General features: G+C 51.5%; 4 protein-coding genes across 4 annotated transcripts; 3 read left to right on the top strand and 1 right to left on the bottom strand.

Moving 5' to 3' along the window:
* Window positions 1–1,910: 1,910 nt before the first annotated feature.
* On the bottom strand, window positions 1,911–4,361 carry EAH_00009960 (hypothetical protein, conserved; the record flags this gene model as incomplete). The annotated part of the gene is made up of 1 exon (XM_013391849.1): window positions 1,911–4,361. The coding sequence occupies one exon, from the start codon at window positions 4,359–4,361 to the stop codon at window positions 1,911–1,913; it is 2,451 nt and encodes an 816-aa protein (XP_013247303.1).
* A 5,925-nt stretch (window positions 4,362–10,286) lies between these two features.
* On the top strand, window positions 10,287–12,404 carry EAH_00009950 (hypothetical protein, conserved; the record flags this gene model as incomplete). The annotated part of the gene is made up of 1 exon (XM_013391848.1): window positions 10,287–12,404. The coding sequence occupies one exon, from the start codon at window positions 10,287–10,289 to the stop codon at window positions 12,402–12,404; it is 2,118 nt and encodes a 705-aa protein (XP_013247302.1).
* A 3,622-nt stretch (window positions 12,405–16,026) lies between these two features.
* EAH_00009940 (hypothetical protein, conserved) lies at window positions 16,027–18,240 on the top strand (the record flags this gene model as incomplete). The annotated part of the gene is made up of 1 exon (XM_013391847.1): window positions 16,027–18,240. The coding sequence occupies one exon, from the start codon at window positions 16,027–16,029 to the stop codon at window positions 18,238–18,240; it is 2,214 nt and encodes a 737-aa protein (XP_013247301.1).
* Window positions 18,241–20,399: 2,159 nt separating this feature from the next.
* On the top strand, window positions 20,400–21,556 carry EAH_00009930 (hypothetical protein, conserved; the record flags this gene model as incomplete). Its single annotated transcript, XM_013391846.1, has 2 exons — window positions 20,400–21,026; window positions 21,254–21,556. 2 exons carry the CDS (start codon window positions 20,400–20,402, stop codon window positions 21,554–21,556), a joined length of 930 nt encoding a protein of 309 aa, XP_013247300.1.
* Between the last annotated feature and the right edge of the window lie 2,958 nt (window positions 21,557–24,514).

The following is a 24,514-nucleotide window of genomic DNA, read 5'->3' as shown; positions in this document are numbered from 1 at the left end:
GCAAATATAATAAAAAGGCAGAGGCATCAGTCTGCTGCAGATACACCTTGAGGTGTACCTGCACATTGTTTTAAACTGTCTGTACACTCGAGTGCTGCTTCAATGTGGGAAGTAGCTGTGGGTCTCTCTGTGTTTTTCTCTTTATATTTAGAGGTGTACAGACACCTGCAGGCCTCTGCTGGCTACTAACTCTACTCCCTAGCCCCTTATTGTAGAGTTAAGAAGCAGCACGTAGCTGCTTCTGCTGCTGCATTCAAATGGATTAAGTGCAGCACGCAGCGGCCTTCGCTCTCATACAGAGCGAACCAGAATAAAATAAGACGCACTAGAAAGACGAGAGAGTCAGTCGCTAGCTAGCTAGCTAGCTAGCTAGCTAGCCAGCTAGTTATTCAAGCCTTGGCTAGCTAGCTAGGTAGCTAGCTAGCTAGCCAAGAAGACGGTTAGCTGCGCCTCTGGCCAACGCACAGCCGCTGGCACGCGGGTGAAGCGCCCCCGTGCTGCTGCTGAGAGCAAGACAGCGGGTGTCCCTCAAAATAAGCTCTCAGCAGCAGCAACGGGGGCTTCTTCCCTAGGTGCTAGCTAGCTAGCAGTTAGAAGCTAGCTAGCTACTACTGTCAACGAGCTGTGCGCGCGACGCAGAGTTGGGTTTATTCCAGTCCCACGGTGCCCTCCTCTTTGCTGGCAGCAGTCACTTCAACCTTCGGTAGGGGCTGCTGCAGCTGCTGCTGCTGCTGTTTCTGCTGCAGCTGCTGCTGTTGATGCTGCTGCGGCAGCTGCTGCTGTTTCTGCGGCAGCTGCTGCTGTTGATGCTGCAGTTGCTGCTGTTGCCGCTGCTGCTGCTGCAGTTGCTGCTGTTGCTGCTGCTGCGGCAGCTGCTGCTGTTTCTGCGGCAGCTGCTGCTGTTTCTGCTGCAGCTACTGCTGTTGCCGCTGCTGCTGCTGCAGTTGCTGCTGTTGCTGCTACTGCAGCCGCTGCTGTTGTTGCTGCTGCTGTTGCAGCAGCAGCTGTCGTTGCTGCTGCTGCATGGAGGGGACAGTTACAGACAAACAAGCCAACAAAGCAAAGGAGACACTAACGGGCCCCACTCGGCATGCAGAAAGAAAGCCCCAACTACAAATGCCAAGAGAGACACAATGCTTCCCCCCTTCAAGCCAATTCAAATACAAAGGGGGGGACTCCGGGTGTACGTACACTCCACGAGGAAAAAGATGCAGAGACACCCTCAATATATAAAAGAAGCCAAAGCCAAAACGAAAAGAGACAGACATTTACCCCACAATTTCAAAAGGGGGAGTCGCACGTTCTATACACGGCGCATTCTCCACGGGGGCCTCAGTTAAGTGAACGCATGCATGCATGCATGCATGCATATACATGCATGCATGCATGCATGCAAGCATACTGAAGCCCCGAACACTAAAGCGGGACAAGACAACAAAACCCTCAAACAGACATCACAAATTAGCGTGGAGTCGAGACACCTGAGACCCCACAGCAAAGCCGGCGGCAGCCACTGTAACCCAAGGAGACAGAAAGTGTGAAGTAAAGAAAGCTTTACGCGAGCTTTCATGCACAACAAAACCCGCAGGGGCCAAAACAATAAATGCCGTGTGCGTCTCCACTAGGTTAGCCATGCATGCATGCATGCATGCATATGCATATGCATGCATGCATATGCATGCATGCATATGCATGCATACATATGCATGCATACATATAAATGCATACATACATGCATGCATGCATGCATACATATAAATGCATACATGCATGCATGCATGCATGCATATACATGCATGCATGCATATACATGCACACATCTCTCTGTCTGTATTTCCCCCTCAAACCGCTGTCACCTCAGCCTCTCCTTGCGCCTTGAACCTCCATCCTGATCCTCTCTCGCATATCTACTACTGAACATGCACAGCCTGCTGCTGCTGCTGCTGCAATTGCTGCTGCTGCTGCAGTTGCTGCTGGCCCCCTCCATCTTTTTCTGTGTGGGGTTTGTGTTTGAGGTTGTGGGGCCACTGGGTGTGTGGGCCTGCTTGACCCCCCGCTCCTGCTGCTGCTGCTGCTGCTGCTGCGTCTTTCTGGATGAGTTTGCCTTTAGCCGCCTCCTCCTGCGCAAGCTGCTGCTGCCTCGCTAGAGCCTGACAGCGAACGAGACTGTTTGCATTTTGCTGCACTGCTAGCAGCACTTGTCTATGATGTGGCTGCACTAAGCTATGCTGCACCCAATCCGCTATCAGGCGCTCAGGGAGACAGTCTCCTGCAGGTGCTGCTCCCGCGGGGGCTGTGCTGCGCTGCAGCAAGATACGTTTAACACTCAGCCACTTCTGCAGCATTAAGAACTGGCATCTACGCACAAGACGGAAGGAGGCGCTGCCCCCTGTTGCAACAACAGCAGCAGCAGCAGCACCCAGCGCTTCCTGAAGCTCCACAGGGAAAGAAGAAGAACCCCCAGAGTGAAACATTGCTAGCTGTGCTGCTGCTGCTGCTACTGTTGAGGGCTTAAACAGCAAACTTATATTCCTGTCGAGCAAAGCTAACCGAACAAACAGCTGGGCTACCTGCCGAGACACATCAACGCGGCTGCTGCCACTAACGCGCAGCGACAAAGCAGCAGACTCTGCAACAGCAGGAGCTGCACCCCGGCATATCAGAGCAGCAGCAAATGGATTTGCATGCGCAAAGTCCCCTGCCCCTGTTGCTGCTGCTGCTGCTGCTGCTGCTGCACCTGCATTGGGTGCTGTTGCCTGAGGCCCGTCTGTCTTCGTTGAGGGTACGGCTTCGTGCTGCTGCTGCTGCTGCTGCTGCCCTTTGCTGCTGTGCGTTTCTGCTCCGTTTGTATCTGGAGATTCTGCTGCATCTTTGTCTGCCGTTGTCGCCGTTGCTGCTGCTGCTGCTGATGTTGCTGTTGCAGCAGCACTTGCTGCAGCAGCCCTGCGCAGCGCAGATCTGTAGCGGGCCGTACCGAAGAGATAAGCCACATTGAGGAGACTCTCTGCTAGCTCTGAGGTAGGGGCAACAGCAATATTACCTGAGGGAGAGATATAAGCAACAATAATGCGCTCAATATGCAGCAGCTTCCCCTGTAGAGACTCTGCAAACCCAGAGCCTGAAGGCCAGGCGCTGCGCAGCATACCCGCAGTATTCTGTCTCCACGCCTCGAGAATAGCAGCATAATCTGTAGAAGTTATTGCCTCTAAACGATCTGCAAACCCTAAACAAGTGATAGCTATTAGCTGGTTCAGCAGCAAAGGGCTCAATCCCCCTCGCCCAGAGAGACCCCGTAAAGGGTGCTGCTTCCTCTCTGCACTCGCACCGTACACAACATCTGCTCTATGTATCACAGCCATTATTCTATCAAACAGTTGGCAAGCAACGCCTACAACAGCAGCAGCACGCGGGTCTAGAGAGTCTTGAGGCTTGCTATGGGGCCCTGCAGCAGAACCCTGCTCCGCCAGCTGTACAGCCACCTTGTTGATGATGCACATTATCAAATCCCTCGCCTCTGGAGTTAAACGTCTGCTCCCTTTTAAATAATCTCCTGGGTGTGCTTTATCTGCACGGAAGGCCTCCTGACAATAGCTGCTCTGCGCTGTACGCGAGTTATGATGATTGTCTTGCCCGTAGTCTCGGCTGTATGCGCAGCTTACATCAGAGAGAAACAAACGACAACGCTGCGTTAGACGCCACGGCTCCTCCAGCAAGGGCTTCTTTCCCTCTCCCCCCTCTGGAAGCAGCAGCGCCGAGGGGCCCCTGCGGGGGGGCCCCTCGCCTTGAGCGGTTTTAGAAGGCAGCAGCGGGCTCTGCAGCTGCAGCTTCGTCTCCTTCAGGTTCTGCAGACCCTTCTTGCATGCGCTGGATGCAGCAGGAGACTCACCCGCAGGAGACAGCAGCACCTTCGGTCCCGCAGCAGCACCCTCGTTACCTGCTTTTAAGGCTAAGACAGCGCGGCCTTTTCCCCCTTCAAGTGCAGCAGCATACCCTGTCTTCTGAGTCGCTGCTGCAAAAGAAGCTGTTCCTGCCTGCGCATGCGCTCGACTCGCAGCAGCAGCAAGACCCGCAAAAGGAGCTGCTGCTGCTGCTGCTGCAGTAGCAGCAGCAGCAGCAGCGCGGGAAACAGCGCCACCAGACACCCCCGACGAAACACCCCCCTGCGGCCGAGAGTGCTTCAGCGGACGTCCTAAGGCTCCTCCTGAGGCTGTCTGCTCACAGCCCTCAGAAGAACAACCTAAAGCTGGAAGCTCCGCTGTCTCTCTAGATCGCTTGCAAGCAGCTGCTGCGGCAGAAGCAGGGGCGCAGCAGGCAGCAGACTGCTGCTGCTGCTGCTCCTGCGGGGGGTTTGTAGCGGACATCGTGGAGAGCAGGAAGGCGCGGAAAGACGGAGATGGAGGAGGAGGGAGAAAGTGTTGAACGAAGCTGAAACCTGTACGTTGCTTGGGAGGCAGGCTCACGTAGGTAGCAGCTGTCTAGACACCCCGAGTCCCCGCGAAGGGAGACACACTCCTCGCCCTGGCGCCTCCTCAGAGCCTCTCCACCTGTGCCGATGCAGGAGTTTGATTTGCACTTACAAGACACAAGTTGAAAGGGCGCCAGATAGGGGCAAATGCGTCGATGGGGTGCAGCGGCAGCTGCAGAAAACTCCAAGGAAGACGCCCAAAAGGAGGCACAGCGATGGCTACAAAGAGAACATATCTACAGCGGAATAGGCATTGCAATTAGAGGCAAATTGCGGCAGAAAAAGACGGAAAGATGGAAACAAATTACGTATTGAATTGCTGCAAAGAAACGCAAAACGCGGCGGGCGGCCCCCCTAAGAAGGTGAGAGTTCGATTGACACCGCGGCTCTACTGGCCAAATAAACAAAGTTGCAAAGAGAAACTGAGGAGAAAATGTGACAAAGGGCAAGATATAAACATCCAAGCGGTCAGACTCCGGGATACAGAGCGGAAATATACGGCGGCCCGCCCGCGCCAGCCGACCACAGAGCGCCTGCCGCCTCACAGCAACGCCAAGAGAAGACGAATGACAAAACAGAGAAAATGTAATTACTTTCTGCACAAAATAGTCGGGAATCGGTGGGGAAAGAGGCCTCGCCAACTTCGCCGACGTGTGTATGTGTGCATCAACAACTGGCAACTACACTAAGCCCGCCGCCGGGGTGTATCTACAGCGCGGTACAGAACACCGAAGAAACCGAGCAATTGCAAGAAGGCTGAGAGCACAAATTCACGGCATTGAGCCGCTAAAAGTCACGAAACGACATGCAAATCGTACACAAACGAGAAAACAAAAATTACACACAAGACACAGGCGGCCGCCCGCCCCGACGGCGCGCAACGCCACCGCAGTGGGGGAGAGTGGGTGTTTGTTTCTCCTTCTAGATACACTCAGCAGGTGCAGCATCTCTCATTTGGCTTATTTATAGTAGTGAAACTCTTGCAGGGCATATGCATACACTCATTCAAGAACTTCCTCAGCCTCTTTACCACAAGTCGCCCTATGCCTCTTGTCGCCATCTGCGCCGGAGTCACACACAGGCTAGCGGGGGCTGCAAAAGGGTCTGAAGACGGCAACCGGATGTGCATAGACACACCGCATCATCTCTTAACTAATAACTTATGTGGTGAAAAAACAACCCTAAAGGACGGTCAGCAGGAAGCTGCAGTTTTCAGAAAACTCATAACGCATACTGTGCCAGTGCTGCTTGCCCTGTCTGAGGTTGGTACACGTATTTCATTTGCATGCAGGGTAGCTAGTGAGGGACAAAGAAGTGTTGAGCAGTTGCCTGCAGTCTTGCTGCATGCAGCAAAGGGGGATTGGTTATGATTTTAGGTGGGGTTGCATTGGAGCAGGTGTGCTCCCACCAGTTACACCCGCCTCCTCTCCGCACCAGCCCCTAAGGCTTATTCTGCCGTGGCCAGGAAGCCTGATAGCTGAAGGTCATGTTAAAGCTTCTTGCGTGGAACTTTGTCTTAAGTCTTTTGTCTTCACTGCAATTCAGGACGGGCCTTGGCTAAGGTCGCGCACTCGAGTTACACTTCGTAGCGATGCATCGCTCACACACAAAGGGGAAAACCTCCCTACCTCACTGCCACACCGGGGAATACTAAAGCACAGACATCACAAATAGCAAATGCGCTTTGGGGGGAAAAACTGGGGGAAAGACCTCTAGGTATTATCTTAAAGAACTCTGTCGAAAATGAAGCACCCATGTTTTCTCGCATACCGAAGAAAGATCATAGTCCGCCCCCCCCCTGGGGAGCTAAACAACTTCTGGGCTCCCCGTCTAGCTGGAGCGAGCGCAGTGCCTGCTTCAAATTGGGCGGAAAATGTCTTTACAATGGAAACAGTTCATTTGGAATGCCTCCGTCTTTGGCGAACGCCCGACTATGGTGGGCTCCGCTTTGCGCTGGCAGTGGAGGTATTCTTTGCTTTTATGGAGCTTTAGTAGCGTCTTCAGAATGCACCCGAGGAGCTAAAGCTGCTACTGGCGTCCTCTTCATTAGACGCTGGGGCACGCCACGGGCAATCAGACACAGGGCGTTCCACTTTCCAGGAAACGCCAAAAGTAAGGAAGCTTTCCAAAATAAACCGAAATGGAAGTTTATCCCAAGGTCAGAAAGAAAGAAGGCTACTACAGGAAAGTTCTAAAACTTCAACCAGTGAAGCTATCGGTAGAGCGCTCGATCGAGAAGTATCAGTCCCTGGTTAGCGAATGCTTTACTGTGGGCACGGTGCATCCATACCAACGGTTAAGAGCAGGGGTCTCCACAAGAGAAAAACCAATCAGTAATTGGATGGGGCGCAAAGAGGGAACTAAGGGGCGTAAGAGTGAAAATGGCAAATATGGTGAAGTTCTGAGCATCAGAGTGAAAAGCTCCAATACCGCCTCAATAACTGAGATGGAAGGAAAAGGCGATTGAAATGGCCCACATAGAGAGCGCATGGCTGTTGAAGATATGAATGTCAGCCCCGTGCAGAGATATGTAAGTAGCGAGAACAGCTCGCAGGTGGCAACTCAGGCATCCAGCGAACCGAAGAAAGGTACCCTGGGACGCTTCTGTTGCTGATATTTTAACATGTGACACTTCACATGTCAAAATATCAGCAGCATGAAACTAAGACTATGTGGAAGCAATACTTAGAGCGGAACCTGCAGGCAATGCTCAAAGTATTGCTTGAGACAGTCAAACTGTGATTAACCTGTCGTTACAATTTGTCAGGGGAGGTCGCACCTAAGAACAGGCCTTGGGGCATGGCCGGGAGTGAGTTCGGTGCGGTGTGTTGGGCATCTGGCGGGTGAAGGGCCCGCTGCAAATTATTGCTTATATAACACATGTGAGAACTTCTTTTGCGCACACTACCCCTTCTCCTTAAGTGTTAAGTGGATGGAATCCTTTTCCAAATCGCCGTCTTCGAGAATGATATCGCCACTCATGCATGCATGTGTGCGTTCATTTCTACATCTTTTCCTGCAGTGCCTCTGCACTGCCTTGTAGTCTCATCGCTCCTTCCTTCTTTTGACATTGATTCCACTCTTACCGCAGAGGATGCATATGCCATTGAACCGTTAAGAGGTAGACTCTCTCAGTGCATTCCGGCACGCAAAGACCTTACTAGTGTCGTGGTCTGCCTCGGTGAGCCAGCCACTGCTTGCGAAGGATTAAGTTGTGGCGAACTGCGCCAACGTAGAAGTCCCGTATCATGGTAATATTACCCGATGTTAAGTGCATTTTGCGCCGGTAGTTACACCGAGACTAATGCGCCGTTCATTGTCGGCGGCACGTAGTCGTGGAGGCTGCGCCAACGCATAGACAAGTAGTGAACTTCCTTGCTGCAACTTCAGACATCGCACCCGCTTCGCAGCCTGTTTCAAACAAGAAAACAACTCCCGAGCATTTACTCAACCTTGAGTGAGCACCGACTTGACTGGAGGCGTATATGCAGCTGCGTTTGTCACCTCTTTCGTCCCTTTGCCCCCATCCCTCAGTCGCACATGGGGACTAATGCGCCTCCCTAATCGCTTCGGTGGTTCCCCTGCAACCCTTCCCAAAAGATTGCACCTCCAGTTCCTCAGCGTTTTCACGGGTGTTTATTGTCGAATTATGTGGCTTTCTCTTTTGCAATATGGCAGGATCTGCGCAACTCTGTAGGTTTCCCTGGCTTTCTGAGTGCACGAGACGGCAGATGCTGTCGGTTAACATATTTTATCCTTCCCTTGACGGAGATGGGCATTCATGGCCCCCTCTTTTTACTGGTGCATCCCCACTTTCTTCCTTCGCAGCTAGGGCGGTTAACGCAGCGGCTTTTTCTTTGCTTGATGCCTATGCGCTTCATCTCTGCGAGGTCAACCCTTTCATCCCCTATTTCCTGCTTGGCTCAAAGTGGATCTACGGTCGAGGGGGAGCGGCTTGTCGTGAGTTTCAGCGCTGCAACACTCAATGTTGCATCTCCTGGTGGCATGCAACCCCACACGCGAAGATACCAATGCCCCTAATTCTGCATGAGCTGCGGCAAAAGGCAGTTACTGACTTAGCCGTCAATAGCCAGCTTTCACGTACAAATACTCTCACCACCGGACAACGCCTCACTATAAATACCGCAGAGGGTGTAGGTCATACGCATTACCACGGTGCGCAAATTGGAGCTGTAGGGGCCCGTCCGGAAGAGAGAGTACATTGGTAGAAATAAATGAAGTCACTTTAAGCGGGAAGTAAGGCCATTAGGCTAAGAGTGCTCGGCAGCTACCCAGGGGATGGCGCTGGTGGTAAGACTGGCACTGTAGTCGAGGCGTTGACTTGCAAGCGGCCCGTTCGAGCAGAAAAATTATTACTACCATTCCTCCTTGAGGAGAATTGGGCTTGGATATGAATCAGGGAATGGGCTGTTACATATCATAGTAGGTCTAAGGATTATACGCTCAGTGTAGTGTCTCTAAATCGCGTTTTTACGAAGTAGCCATGCCTAGCATTAGCAGTAGCATCAGAGAGCGCTGTCCTCTACAGGGGGCGACCCCACAAGTAGAGGAAAGACAATCTACGAGTGGGTTCTAATGGCAATGTGAAGGAAATCTCATAGTTCGATAAATATCCTTCTTTCAGTTCTGCAGCATCAAGCGGAAGTCACGAGATCCCCGTAACGATTCCCCGATCCAACACGGGGCCTTTACAGGGTTGAAGCTCCTGAGGGGAGACACCGAGGGCGCCTCGAGTGGAGATTCTGTAAACAGAGTCCGTACTACAGAGTTGTCAAAAAAGAGTCCATGGACCCTCAGAAATAAGGCTTCTACTAAACTGGGATGGCCGATGGACCTCATCGCAGTGCAGTGCAGCCCTGCGCCTGCTAAAAACTGGGGAGACATCTCTGTGCTCGCGCAGTTAAGATCATTTAAAGCAAATAATATGTTTTTAATATTTATTTTAATCTTTGCAGCTGTTTTTTGCAGTCCATGCCACTAAAATTCGAACAAGTACTGCCGCTGCACGGGCCCCTCCCTTCCCCCCCCGCCAAGTTACTAGGCGCAGCTTGCGAACGTCCTAACGGTCCCTGCTTATCGCTGCATCCTGTATTGGAGGTCGATGCCTCTTTCTGAATAATGTTCGTTGAGTTATCTAAGATAAAGTGCTATGAAACTAACGTGCTGTGGTTTTCCTTGTCCCTCGTGCGCTCCATACAGTGCAGGAGTCTAGCCTCTCGACCTCTGTCGTCGATGCGTCCGAATTGCAGGTTCTGCAGTGTTCTGCTATGTGCTATTCAACGCAGTGTCATTCCTAATACTTTAGAGGTTATTCGGCTTTTAAGCCGGACACTGATGCGGCATCAGCTTGAGTTATTAGGATTCCCCTAACAGCGTTTTCAGTGGTTCTCCGTTTATGAATAGGTTTGTAATGTGCTGTACTCGGCGAAGAACAGTTGAAACAGTTCCATGATCACCGCAGGATAAACCACAAGCATCTGTAGCGAAGGGGCCCGCCTAGTACTTAATGGATTTCTCCGTAGAATCCTCGCGGGAGCCAGCCGACGCCTCCCTCTCCGTGCTCGGTGTTGAAACTCCTCAGGCAGCAAAACGCTGCTGCGATGACAGTCCTTTGAAGCCGCACCATCCGTTTATCAGCAGATCCTCCTTGAATTCCTACCCCACCGTTTTGGCAGTGGCTGTCACCTGCTTGGCTGTCGCATATTGGCTGCTGCGCTGCTTCCATGGTCTACGGCCAGTGCAGAAGCCAGCTGGCGCCTCCAGGGCGCTAGCAGACAACAGACGTACGGAGTGTTTTGGAATGCCAGACTCCGGTTCAAGAGGAAAGGAAGAAGGCGCGAAAGGTGCCGAATGGCCATGGTCTTATCACAGTCAGCCGGCTCCTGAGCACTTGTGGTTGCAACATGGGTCAGCCACAGCTCAAAAGCAGGCCCCATTAGGATCTCCTGAGGCGCCGCTCAATTACCTTGGAGGGCCTTATTTGGAGTTGCACGCGGAGAGCGCAGGTGGTGCACCTGCGTGGCAGGCGCCTCTTTCTTGGCCGCCTGCCTACATGTTGGATGGCCAGGCGCTAGATGCTCCATACTACCCTAAACCGAATAAGGAAGGTGCAACTACTGGACAACAAACACATGACGAACAAGACGAAAATGTACCTCCACAGCCCGCATGGCCCGGTGAACAGGAGCCATATTCACAGTGGTCCGATGCACACCCTCCCCACCGCAAACCTCTGCAAGCCCTTGACCTGAATAACCAAGAGAGGGGAGGTCCTCGTGCGCACCATAACAACCTACACTCCCAAGGTGAAGGTAGACAGGCGGCCTTTGTGGATGCGTATTTCAGTCAGAGCCAGCTGCCCACGTCTGCACCAGGCGATTTGTATTGGCAGGCCGCTGCAGGACCAGATGGAGGGGAAGGTCTTCCAGGCGAATCCCCCAAGCAATATTTTGAACCGAAGCTCTACAGGGATGAGAGGTGGGAGGATTGGGAAGGGCACGGGATGCCCAGGATCGCGAAGCTGCAGGCTGCAAACATTTTCGACTGGTTGCAGAGAAACGCCTGCATGTGCAGCAATATACTGCCTTTGCTTAGAGCCGATCAGGGCGTGCGTTTGGCTGCCGTTATGCTGAAAATCTTATCGCTGGGTGTAGGAGCTTTGTCCCGTTTGCCCGAAGAGCTTAAACCCAGTAGAATACTTGCAGGTGAAGCCATTCTTGAGTTGGCAGCCAACGCGAAGTCCTACGCCTGCAACAACCAAGAGCTGAAGGAGCACTGCACAAGCATCACCAGTATCCAGTCTTTGGTCAGCCAACTCATGCTGCCAAGGCTACAAAATAAAGTAGTGACAGCGCAAAAACGGCGATCTCGGATGCTAAATATTATGGGGCTTGTACGGCTGGTGAACAAGTATTGTGCGAACTGCCTGTGGAATATATCCCAGTTCATACAGTTGGCTTCACTGGAGCAGTTGGAGCTTGCTGTGGAACAAACTCTTGTCATATTTACCTTCTTGTGGGAGGTGCACGCGTGGGAGGTCTCCAAAGACAGGTATGGTCGGCGTCATATCCTCGATTGCCAAACAGAGACTGGCATTTGGGTACTCATCGCTCGTGATCAAGTAGTGCCTGGAAAACACGAACCACTCACCCCATATGAGAAACTAGAAAAACGACTGCAAGAGATTGTTCACGCTTGCGGCGGCATCCCGTCTATTCCTGGAGGCGCTCGTGAAGATGGTAGCCAAAAGCCAGCCGATGGCGCCAACACCGACGCAGAAAAACCGTCGGGTGCTCCTTGTGGTGGGTCGGAGCACGCAACGGAGCACGAAAGTGGAGGTCCAACGACGGAGAGCACATCTGCACCACGAGCCTGGCCATTTCAACCTCAACAAAAGCGTTGGCTACCATTTGTGGAACGTCCCCCCTCTTCGCCGAATGTCCACCGTGGGCGACAACGGCACCAGCCGTGCCAACGTACCACTCCACCCGTTCAGTACCCCCATTTGCCAAGCTCTCAAGCCCCCAGTCAAACCTTTCTTCCCAGAGGGAGTTCAGAAATGATGCTTCCTTCACAGGCGGGACCACCGCAAATCCCTGAAAATTATCTCCCATACGGAGGACCCTCCACTCAATCTCCCCAACTGTGGCAGATACCCGTTTATCAGGCGCCAGTACAAATGCCAACACCGGCTTTTAGACAGCCTATGGGGATTCCGACCACGGCGTTTTCATTTTCTTCCGGACAGTGGGAGCATCCACCAAGTGCGCCCTTCGCGCATGGGTGGCAACCTAGAGGCGCAGTAGCCTGGACTCAAACCGGCTCAGGAGGAAGTTCAGGCCAGTTGCAAACGTTTGAACCCAGATTCTCTAGTGCTGCATCGCCTGGCTCTCAGGTATGGCGGCCCCTGCGGCCTTAGTCTGAAGAAGGCAAAAGGGGAAGAGCTAGCTAACTCACTGAACACCTCGACGATTGCCACACTGAAATGTCTTTGCTTTAGTGGCAAGAGTAAATTGGGCTAACAGTCTTGCACTGTGCAATTGCCTGGCATTCAGTGTTCGTGAAGTGCTAAAGAAAACCGCTATACGATGCAGCTTGACGACCGCACCTGTGGATTTGTGTATGTATGCTTGGGTCTTCGTGCACTTGTCGGCTCATATTCGCAGTGAAGCAATTTCTTAGAGAGATCTTACGTAGCCACTTGATATTCGCATCACTGAAATCCACATCGTGGTATTTATGTGAGTTTTGTGGCCTTGCATAGCTGTACACGCACGTGTAGTTCTCTGGAGATTGATGTCGCAACATATGCCCTGCAACACCTAGTAGTGCGGCATCCTGTGTTGCAGCTGTAGGAGCTTGAACAACGCTGCTCCGGTGCCTATCGGGACGAGCAAGTGTCAATGATATGTGTTGTGGTTTATTGATTTCAAAATACTTCGACTGAACTGTGTAAGGCAATCGCTGCACGATGTAGGGCTGCGTAGTTTAGCCTTCTGACGCAGGCGGGCTAGGGTCGGCTGCGTACACCGCGGGTACTGTGAGCGCGTGGACGCCATCGCTGCTGCATCTTCTTGGAACATAATGCCCTTGAATGGCAATCCCACTTCTAATTATGTGCATGCGTTTACTACCGGTCATCTAGGTTATCGTGGCTTGCATGCACCTACCAAGTATTTTTTTAAAAATTGCGCTTTTCTGTACCCTGTCTTGCCGATATGCTGCTTGAGCATAGCAGTGCTGGCTCCTTTAACTAGAGGGAGAGAAGAAGTTCCGTAAAAATAGCAATACCACCAGGTGCAACGTTCTCGGCACAAAGAGCGCCGCGGCTACGCGCGTGCGTGCTCTCGAGCACACCGGCAAGGCAACTTTTTGCCTCAGTAGAGTTCGAAGTAGTTAATCCAAAGAGATTCGGGATGAGTTGCATGGAGATTTGATGCAGCTGTCAGTCAAACGTTCATAGAGACGTTGCGGTTTACTCTTTCTATCTCGGCTCTTCCTAGCACTGAGAAATTATTACTGAACGTACCTAGCTCAGAATCCACGCTGGAGAAGCTGTGTTTTTCATCGCCTCGCTTGTGTCGCATTGGTTTTTAGTGCCTCGGGCGCAACAGCTCAGCACGGGCTTGTGCCATGCGCTGGACGGTATTCGAAATTTCCCACAGTTGTAGTGTAGCATTCATTGTAGCTGGCCTTGATGCATCCAGGCGTTGTAGCCGCCGAGATTCTGCCTGCCTTTTATTACGACGTGTTTTGGTTCATATTGCTTTTCGCGTTGGTTGGGGAGCGTTTTCTTCGACCATTTCTCACTTCATTGCCTTTTCCTGCATGCTGTGGGGCATACATTCCATTTTCCACCTTGGCAAGGGCAGGCAAGCAGCCCGTTGCATCCATAAAAAGACTCCTAGCTACTAAGCCAGATAAGACACATGCAACGCACTCTTTAACCATAACTTCATGAAATGCCCAGCTATTCGCCTGGATGCAAACGACGTGAACGAGGAAAGCAAAAGGGCTCCATGCAGCAGGATATGTCTACTGTTGAGGTTTTTGCTGCAGTTGTTGTTGCTTGTGCCATTGATTTTCTGGTGTTGTAGTGTGATCCATTCCATGCCTCTAATAAAGCCAAGGCGTCAGAAGGCAATAAACGTCTGCAATGGAGGCTCAAACATAGTAAATAGTGCTTGTACGCTTCGGCTAACGCAGCAACTTCGTTTTGCTTGCTGTGCGTGTGGAACTAGAGACGCAAAAGGGCCCACCGTTAATTTTGTCTCACAAGCCAAGTGCGCGTCGTGCGTTCTCTGCAGTGCATGCATGCGCTCATGCATGCAGTCGTTGCATGCATGCATGCACTGGCTCCTTGACGCGCGTACCTGCAATCTGCATGCATCTCTGTGCTGCACATACAAGTAAGTGTTGAATGCTTGCAGTGGCTGCTTGCATGCTTCCATCAAACGAGTGGATGCAAGCATCTGCCTTTCCTCCTTGCATGCGCTAGCACAAGGTATTCGTGCGACAATGTCAACACATTCCGATATTTGGGAGTTGCTTGTAAGAGTTAGAGAGGTGTCTTTCGGTTAATGGTTTGACCGCTGGGATCGAGGACCAAGGGGCCACTTGAAAGGGGATGAAGCGGTAAGCGGTTGGTTCCTGGCTTCGAGAAATTCAGCAGGGGATCATCGAACTCCCTGAGAGCCATTTTTTGGCCGATATTAATTACAAACGAAATGCCATTAAGGCGAGAAAAGTGAGAAAGACTACGAAACAGCGCAAGTGCCTTGAGAAGCCTGCAAGGTAAGCTCGACCAGATCCGGACTACCGAACTCTTCGCATTCACCTTTAAATTGTTCCAACGGTTATAAGGGTTTTACACTTGGCTTTTACGCGGCCGTACGGCTAATGAAAGGAGGTGAAACAGGTAAATTTCACGCCGACGCTTAGATGGCTGCGCTGCCACGCTGCCAGGAAGGGACCCACGCAACCGAGAACCTGGAATTAACCTACCTCAATGCAGAAATGAGACAGTTACTGCCTGTAGCAGAAATGTTGCCTATTAATGCGCCCACATGAGAAAGAAATCATCGCAAACAGCGGAAGCAGCAACATGGACGTCACGTAGGGAGCATTTAAGGAGCGGTTAACCAGAAGGATCTCCATTTACCATTGTTTCTGCAAACTAGGGATTTGGTTTGCACTTCGCAGATCGCACGATGACGAAGATGAATCTGCCCAGCAAGTGGCGAGCACCACAAAATGTGGCGCCACGGCGTCCGGAGCTCAGTTTCATTTCCGGAAGTCGAAATACCTGTTCAAAAAAGTGGTAATGCAAGGAAAAGCCAAAATGAATGCGAATCGAACGTGGAAATTAAACCGCAAGATTCGTATACAGCTACTCAGCCTGCACGAAGTTTGCTCTCCCAGGAGCGATGCCCCGTTGAAATGATGCATGTCTTCCAGTATCGAGTGCCGTCTGCCCGAGCACAAATCGTAATTGGCCGGTTCCGCGGGAGTGCAGCACATGTCGTACCTTTTCTTCTGATATTCAACGTGCCTTTAAGTTTTCTCTAACTAAAAATATCGAGGGTTCTCAGGCCCTGAAGCTATGTTGCTATTGGCGTTCCCCAAGCACGTTCCTCAGGCACGACGAGCAGACTCGTGTGGCATGGGGCGATTTGTCCACTTTATCTGCATAGTGCTTCGTCTCAACTTTTCTTCGAGCTGAATTTCAGTATTAACGCCTCTTACAGGGGCTGATAGTGGGTCCATGTTGTTTCCTCCCAGCACGGGCGCCTGCTGCACTCAGATCGAGAAGACCGTGGCTGCGTCGCTCTAAGCATGCCTGATGAAGTTAACACTGTAGTACTCGTTGGCCCCTTAATTTGATCAAGAACCTAATATGGTTTCTACTTGAGCTTGAATGATGTGGCATGGGTAACTATAACAGTACGCATAGCAAGATTCATGGGTTCAGCCCGAGTCACGCACACCAGGTCGTGCTGAATTTGTAATTCTAAAACTTAGAGACTATCATCGGAGACACGATGGAGCTTTCACCTGTTTTATCTACCAAGGAGAAGGCGGAATCCTTCAGCGGCAAATTTGATCATAACGAGGCCCCTTCAGGATCCCCTCCCCGGACACAGTTCGGTGGGAATAACGGAGCTGTTAACCTGCTGCAGTTCTCCAGGAAGAGGAGCTCATGGGCTTTTTTCCCTAGTCTGTTGTCCGTGACAATCGTCTCCTTGGCTGTTACCTACTGGGTGCTGCGCTGCTTCCACGGCCTTTCCTCCGGCCCGAGGGCGGATGCATTTTTCAGGGCACTGGCGGCCGGGGGGGGTGAGGAGTGTTTTTGGGCTCAAGACCATTCTTCTGATGAGGGGGAAGAAGAGCTACAGAGTTGGGGAGGTACAGATTATTTTCAATGGCATCCCGTGCTGAGTCCTGGAGAAGTCGGCATATGGAGTACGAGAGCGCCTGCCCCAGGAGGGCCGCTGGCGATGCATTCTGGATATCCCTCCACTCAGCCACAGGAGATGAATCTTCCCTTTCCATATGGCCGGGATACTGCAGCTTCAGCCATACCAGGGACCTCAGGGCATCCGCAGCCAATGATTCGTGCATATCAACACTCCATAGCTGCGGGGCAGGTTCCTGAGAACGGGCGTCAGCAGCCGGTACCAGCTGCAGGCAGGACTTCAGCAGAGGCCCTTGACGATGAGAATGAAGATAGTGACTCTCATCTTTGGTATGGTCGGGGGATGTCCGAATCAGCGAAAGACCAGGCAATGCACGTGCTCGAGTGGATGCAGAGGAACGCAGACATATGCGCCAATTTGTTACCTTCCCTTTCCCCTGAGCAGGGTTTGGTCCTTGCCTACACAGTGTTACAGGTGTTGACGTTGGACTTAGCTGCTGTTTCTCTCGTTCCTCAAGAACTCGAGATCCAGAGGCGTAAAGCGGGTGAAGCTCTCGAAAATCTTGTGTCGCAAGCCCTCACGTACGGCCGTGCGAATGAAAATCTCGCGCAAGTGCGCAAGGATCTTTTTGCGATGGAGCGACTGGTCCGTGTCGTCAAGATGCCACGGCCCTGCACCGAAGACCCGTTTTCACCCAAACGCAAGTTCAAGACGTTGACGCTTCTTGCAGCAATCAGGACTGTGGGCAAGTACAGCACTAAAGTCCTCACTCATATAGCATCGCATGCAAAGCGGTCCTCCAAAGAGGTCCTGGAGATGGTTGTGAAATCCCAACACCGCATTCTGACTGCCCTGTGGGAGGAGCACAAGTATCACATTGTCAGGGACAAACTCCACCGTTTTTATGCCGTATGTTGCCAGAAGAAAGTAGGAGCTTGGCTTCTCATTCCCCTGAGTGAAATAAAAAGAACTCATGAACCAATCCCTGCGTATAAGGTATTGCTACGAAGACTTGATATGGCCGTAGAAAATGCGGGAGGCGAGGTATTGACTTCTGCATTGACGGCAGGAACTGATCAGAAGGGGACTGCTAGAGTTGGTAGTAGAGATGCCCCCTCTGCAGAACGCAGTACAAGCGCATGGGACGAAGCACATGAGCCCATGCCAAGTTACGGCAGAAATGGGGATTCACGCTCGCAGGGCCAGATGGGCATGCTGTCTCAACAGCGTGCACCGCCTGGTCCCTCAATGCAGCGCTCTGCACGAACAGTCCATGGTGGCTTTGAGAGAACGTATCAAGATGGCCAGCAGCCAGGTTTTCAACCCCCCGCCACGCGTTCTTCGGGTGTGCAGAGCCGAGAAGGGTTTGATATGTTCATTTCTGGCAGTCCATCAAGGCCCTGCACTCTGTACAGCAGCTTTCCACGAATGCCAGCCCCAATGTCACCTCCGCAGACGTTAGCTGGACAGCCTGACTTACGTACCTCGGCTAGATTTTCGCTTGGCCTGCCCTTTAGAGGCGCGCCGCCTTCCCGGGAATCCCCACGAATGCCACCACTATCTTCGTCCCACCGCATCGGTCCATCTGCCGCTTTTCCTGTTTCTTTGCCCCCCCCACGTAGTGAAAGCCGCCTGGGTTTGGGGGATCTCGCCTTAACTCCGGCAGCTCCAAGTGACCAGGGGAACTTTTACAGCCTCTTCCAAGGGGGGCTTGGAGTTCCTCCTTGGCTTTCTTTGGGATCGGTGAATTGGCATGCGCGAGCTCAAGAGGAATCGCAAGACTCGGCTGAGCCACAAGATTCTGTTCAGCCAAAAAAGAATCCTTACAGCGACAGCTAGCTGGGTGCGACTACGATTTTATTATTATTGTGATGACGAAGACGCCGGTGCAGGAGTGTGAGCTGACAGCGTTGGTTCGACCCCATTTTGCTCTCCATTCCTACGGGTTTTTCCGGCTTGCCCTGTGTCGAGAACGAGCACACTCTATTACATGTCTTAATGCCGCAAATCCGTGGAGAGGCTCTTAGTGCGGTTGTTGAGTTCACATAGTCATTGTTTATCAAACGCATCTCTCCACTTGCTGGCTCTTCTTTAGGTTGCGCGCTTGCAGTTCATTAAGTGCGACAAGTGCTGCACGGGCCGAGATTGATGACGGCTGATAATCCTGCTGCTGAATCAGCTGTGGGTGTTGTTGTGTATATAGTAGCTTGTGAAATCTAGCACGTCAAGCACGTGACACGATTTCTGCGATTAGTCAAGGAGATTTAATCACTGTGGTCAGCTTCGCTTTTCAAGATTTGCATTTTCACCTTATGTGTTCCGTGTTCGGAGATATACCGGACGTTGGCTACATTTCGGTCCGCTTTACAAAGCTGTAGTTTCGGTAGGTTCGAATCATGAAGATATGATGGGTCGTGTTGTGAAGCACTGGAAACGATTATTAGATGATCAGACTGTTCGAAAATGACGCACAAGAGAATTCGTAATCTACTTGTAGAAGTACACCAGTTTTGTCGTGGGATCTGTGCATTGCTATGGCAATCTGCAGTCAACAGGGCGAGTCTCTGTTACATGAGCTCAAGCTTAGCAACTAGCATTACCAATAGAGGTGTAGCCTAACGCGCCTTTCTTAGGGGGACCTCAGCTTCAGCCGGGGCCGTTGAACGTCAACGCAGCCATCGCCGTGGCCGACTAGTCGTTTTTTTTCGGTGATTTGTCAAATTTTGTAGCTTGCGTGGGAGTTCTGCAGGGATAACACGCCACCAGCTGAGTTATCTGCTTTTCATTCCGAAATGGTAGGCTGCTGTTGCTTGTGGTACGCAGGCTTAGGCATCTAGAGTTGGAGGAACTGCTCACTGCAGCATTTTAGTCTGACCTCCGAATTGAGTCTTTATAGAGATCCTGCTTGTTTTTAAGGGGAGGTTGTGTAGCCAACACTGAGGACCGATATGCCTCCTGTGTAGCCGCTAGGGGAATGAAGCCAATACACACTGCAGGCACTCGAATGGTACGCATCAGGGGTTACATTAGAGGCCCTGCAATTTTCTGTATTTCTTTAGAGTTGTTCATCAGCAACTAATGCAGTAGATGGTAACAAGAGGCTGAAGAACCTCAGCCACGCAGCGACGATGCTCATGGTTGAGAGGCAGCCAGACAGAAAGGTACCTCTATGAACTGTAAGGAAGGCCTTGTGCCTGCAAGTCCTTGAAAACGCCAAACATATCAAAAAGCCAGTAAGCATGTAGAATTATATTTGTGGTGTAACCATTTGGCGCCCTTGATCCTTGTTGAATCATATGTCTAGCGCTGTAAGACCGGCAGAAGGGGAAGCAATTCTCGAAATGCCATCGCGCTGGAATATTTTAGTAGCCTCATATACCAAAAACATAATTCCACATTGCGCTGCGTCTATACATTTCGTATTTTGTGTTTAAGCCGAATAGGATTTGCAGGGTGCGAGCAACTGGTCGATGTGCAGCCACCGGCGTTGGCCTCGGCGCCGGTCAGTTGCCGCCGTGCGGTGGCTGGTGGCAGCTGCTTCGACTGAATGCCGAAGAATACTTCGATTGAATATTCAAAGGCCTACGAACGAGACAGACTAATATATCGTTCGTTTCATATTAAGCACAGACAAAGAAGAATCGAATGGGTCTCTTCCCACGAGCCCCACTTCGGACGGCAATGGCTCACTGCCGACAGACTGCCAAAGGACCGGGTGCTTGACTGTGAAGCAGTTGAAGTTGCTTTGATTATCTCTTATTTACTAGACTCTTTCGTATTTCTTAGCTTTGGTGCATCGGTGCAAACGCTGAACTTGTGCTTCCCGGGTTTTCTGCATCGCCGATCCACTTGAAAACCCGCTGCTGGGGAAGCCTGATAGGGTATCTTCTGAGGAAGAGCTACACCTCCACCTTTTGCATATTACAGGTTGAAAAAGCACCTGAGACGTCTCCTCATTCGCCTTTTTTGATGGTCTTAGCCCATATAGTCTGTTCAAGATGCAGAGCTATCGGCCCGTGAACGCCCTCTCCATGTGCGCAGCTGTGCTGGTTCTCAGTGGGGGAGAAACGCATGCGTTTATGGTGGGGCGAAGAAATAACTACGAACTCAGCCCTCCCGTGGACGTGCGGAGCAAAGAAGGATCAGCTTCCCCGGACTCTCCTTTTTTGCTGTACGATGCGGACGAGCGACAGCTGCAGCTGCAGCCACCACTGTTGTCCTTTGATGGCCAGGAAACATCCTTTGTGCAATCGTCTGGAGACGACGACAGTGACGATGACAGCGACGATGACGAGGAAAAGCAAGGCGATAAAGAAAAGAGCAGAGGCGATAAGAAGAAAGGGGGGCATGAAAGCAATGAAGCCCACGGCCACCACGGAGATCACGAGCATGCAGGCAAGAGCAAAACCGAGAAGCAGGAAGAGGAAAAGGCTGGCCATAAAGAAGAAGCAGCTGAGCACAAAAGGGAGTCAACGGCTCCCATGAGCCCCAAGGAAGAGAGACACGACGATGAAGAGGAAAAGAAAAGGAAGGAAGAGGCTACAAAGCCTGAAAATCTCTTAACCAGCCCCCAAGAGCAGTCGAAATTCATAATGTCATCTATGAAGAAAGCCACTGATGAAAGCGTAAGTGGGAATACAACCAATGGAACGGTCTGCTTATAAACTGTTTTGACGTTTCGGGCTTTTGGTTTTGTTTGGCGTTCTGTCATCATGTTCGTTTTTTTCTTACAACTTGCCACAACACATTTACATTGTACCTTAATCTCAGTGCCCAGGTACTGCATCATTACCTGCCTCTAAACTCCATGGATTTCGTCTCGTTCTCGTATTTGTTTGCTCTTGCGGCTCAGCACAGCGCAGTGGAGAAACTCGTGGCAGTGATGGACCACTTGCATGGGGTCGTTGCTCTGCTAAACCAAATAATTCAACTGCCCCCCCCCAGCCCGTCCTTTTCAGAAACAGTGATGCTGGAGTCAGCAGGCAAGAAGATATCCCTTAAGGCGCTTTTGGACGAAGCAGGAAATGTGCGCAACAGCGTAGATGCCCTCTTCACGATGCTGCTGTCCGCCAAACACTCCATCATTGGGTCAATCAATAGCGCTATTCCTGCCAGGCCGCCTGCAGCCACCACCACTGCACCACCCCCCAAATAGAGCAAATTAGAGCCCTAGCTAAACTCAATGAATGAAGTATTTACTCGAGGCGGCGAATCTTTCGCTGCATACTCCCTCCGGTGGCCCTACTCCGCACATACGCCCCATATGTTTGGCGCCCCACGGGTGATAAAATGTTTTTTGAACCGGTTGCCATCAAGTTCCCACCTTCTGTCCGTCTGCACGACCACAATAGTGGGTGGAGACATCAGCGTCCAACTTCCATTCATTCCACCCAGACGCGTCTCCCCCCCATCGAGTGCAGATCTCTGACGTGCGTCCGCTAGCTGGCACAGGCTCCGCTGGCGCATTCATTGCAGCATCATATTCCCGCTGCTCCCTCGGCCCAACGGCTTCAATGCGTATGACCAATAGGGGGTTTTGCGTGCTTCCTATTGCCTAGGTATGTATGGTAGGCCAATAACTGCGCCCCCAGAACTCTAGTGTGCAGTATTAATGGGAACTGCCCAGCTTCCAAAATTTGCGTCTGGTGGATAGTTTTGAGGCTCCCAGAAGCCTTACAACCCCCTATGTATCTATATACCTATCGCTCTGCTGCGGCATAACTTTTCATACCCTCCTCCGCATGTTGTTGCACTCTCGGCGTTCACTCGAGTCGGCAGGCTGTCCATCTCAGTTTACGTCACCTTGCAAACTCAGTGCGAGTACCTCCACACGCATTACTCAATATTACAGGGTTCCTTGCCGTGCTGCATGCAGCTACAGCAGTGTCACCAAAACCAAACAGTGCTCATGGTGCAAGGGATAACTGCCGGTCAGCCGCAAATGGCAGCAACAACATCCCATTCATTTAACTCAACAGCAGCACAGATTTACATCCATGCAAATTAGGCAGCATGGCAGACGAAAAAATACGAGGGGCTTCAATGCTCCCGTAGAAGACTAGTCGGGAACTTCCCTTAGCACCAGGGTCGCTGCCAACAGAAATGTAGGTTGTTCGTGGATCTTGGAAGCACTAGTTGAACTACGGTGCTATAACGAGTACATCGTGCAGCTCTCCTGCACATGTCACTTCACGTGTGCACCCACGTTTCCCCCTTTCAGCGTTGGCAGGCGCCGAGACAGACGCGGCACACTCGCGCTGAAGCAGGCCACGCAACTCTAGCAGAGCTAATGCTCTTGCCAAAGGCGCTCGCGGGTGTAAATTACTCTATGAAGACTTACTACGGGAACTTGGGTAGGGGCAACGCAGCTGAATACCAGATACACTGCCACCTTACAAGCACCCGACGTTCACTTCAATGGAGGCAAGGTCCATGCGGACGGGCTCAAAGACAACACAAAAGGATGAATGAAGTTTGAACGAAATAAAGCATTAGGACAGGAACACGAGGGAATACTTCGGTGCAAGCAAAACAGGTGCCTGTTCTTTTGCGTCCAGAGAATGCCGAGCATGCATTGCAAATGAAGCGACCATGCTGCTCCCGTCAGGGTTCTTTTTTCCACCTAGTGCAAAAGTTAATCCAAAACTGCAAAGCAAAAGAACAGTTGCGGTTCTGAAGATCTGAAGTTCAACTTTAAAAAGAACGGCGCAAACATGTGGGGAACGAGAGACTCTCACGCGCCAAGCTGCTTGGCCAGGACGAGCCGATGCATGCAGCACAGCAAGCCCCACTAATTTTTCCGAGTCCAGCAAGTCGTTGAATAGTTGGGAAACCCAGTGCATTTTCACTTTCAAATTATGCAAAAAGCCGGATGATGATGTTAGTTGGCCCGGTGCACCAGAATGATTGCCAAAGGTAATGAACTGGAGCTGTAGCGAGGGCGCTCGTGGAGCATGTTCTCCCTGAGTTGGTAGATGAGCATTTACTTTGCCTTAGTAGGCAGCCTGCATGCGAGCAGAAGTACAAAAGTTGCCTAAAGTGTTAGTTCAGGCTGTTTGATTGTCCACCTAAGAGAAGGTGTCTTGCAACATTAGTTGCAAAGAGTTGTATTGCCACTCATGTGAGGATGCCTCTTCTCCCGCGTCCCCAGACCCTGAGGCGGCGGTTCCCAGAATTTCTGGAGACAGGAAAGGAGACCAGTTGCCTTTTTGGAAATCCCACCTTATGTTTTGTGGCTCGATTGCGGTGCTCAACGGCCCCCTCAGCAAGATGGTTGACTCTCCTTACAAAGTTTGTACCACGAGTCCTCGATCTTATCAAGGGACCTTAGTCAGATGCGATAGAGCCAAAGAACCAGGATAAGAGTGTTCTTCAAAGCAGCTCATTCCCCTTTCAGTCGTCTGCCTGCCTGGGCACAGCTGCGGAAGGGCTAGGGGTGGTATGGAGAGAAGGCGACTTGGAAAAGCGTGCTGTAAGTCCTTCTGCAAGGGTAACGAACCCGCCTTTTGATGCATGAACTAGTACTGCAGACAGCTGGTCAAGGCATGCATGGCCCTCAGTAGCTAGCTTGCACTGAAGTAGAAGCGCACGTACTAACATCTTAAGTAGCATACACCCTCATGTGCCTACAAGGAATGGGTGCACAGAGGGGGGGGGGAAGGCTGTCGCGAGAGGGGCCAGAGCCCCAAATACTGGAGTAGAAAATAAAAATGACGAGGGAAAAATGGCCGTTGGCACCTGTGGATGGGTGGTTCGGTTTACTGCTATTGCTGACCCCTGTCTCGTAGCTGCAAACAAGCTTAGTGGCGTTGTCACTGCCCACGTACGGAGCTGTGCGCCAGACTGCGCCGGGCGAAGTTTTCTGATGCGCTCATCCCCACACAATGATAAAATATTTGGTAAGCCGCCTGTGGTGAGGAACACCAGTGTACATGCGAGGCAGGGTCCTCAAAATGAAAGGTGAAGGCGTTAGAGTTAAGCTAGCTATAGGTAGAGGGCGGGGCTTAGCCTGCAGGGAGAAAACAATACGCGGAGGAGGTCACGTAGATATACAAGCGTGAGCCTCTTTTTACACGTGACAAAACGGTTGCGACCAAAGTACGCTGCCCAAATT

Source organism: Eimeria acervulina, genomic scaffold, assembly GCF_000499425.1.
Source record: "Eimeria acervulina Houghton genomic scaffold, Eah_scaff50, whole genome shotgun sequence".
NCBI lineage: Eukaryota > Apicomplexa > Conoidasida > Eucoccidiorida > Eimeriidae > Eimeria > Eimeria acervulina.
The sequence above is the reverse complement of the archived record's forward strand: the minus strand, read 5'-3'. Positions and strand labels throughout refer to the sequence as shown.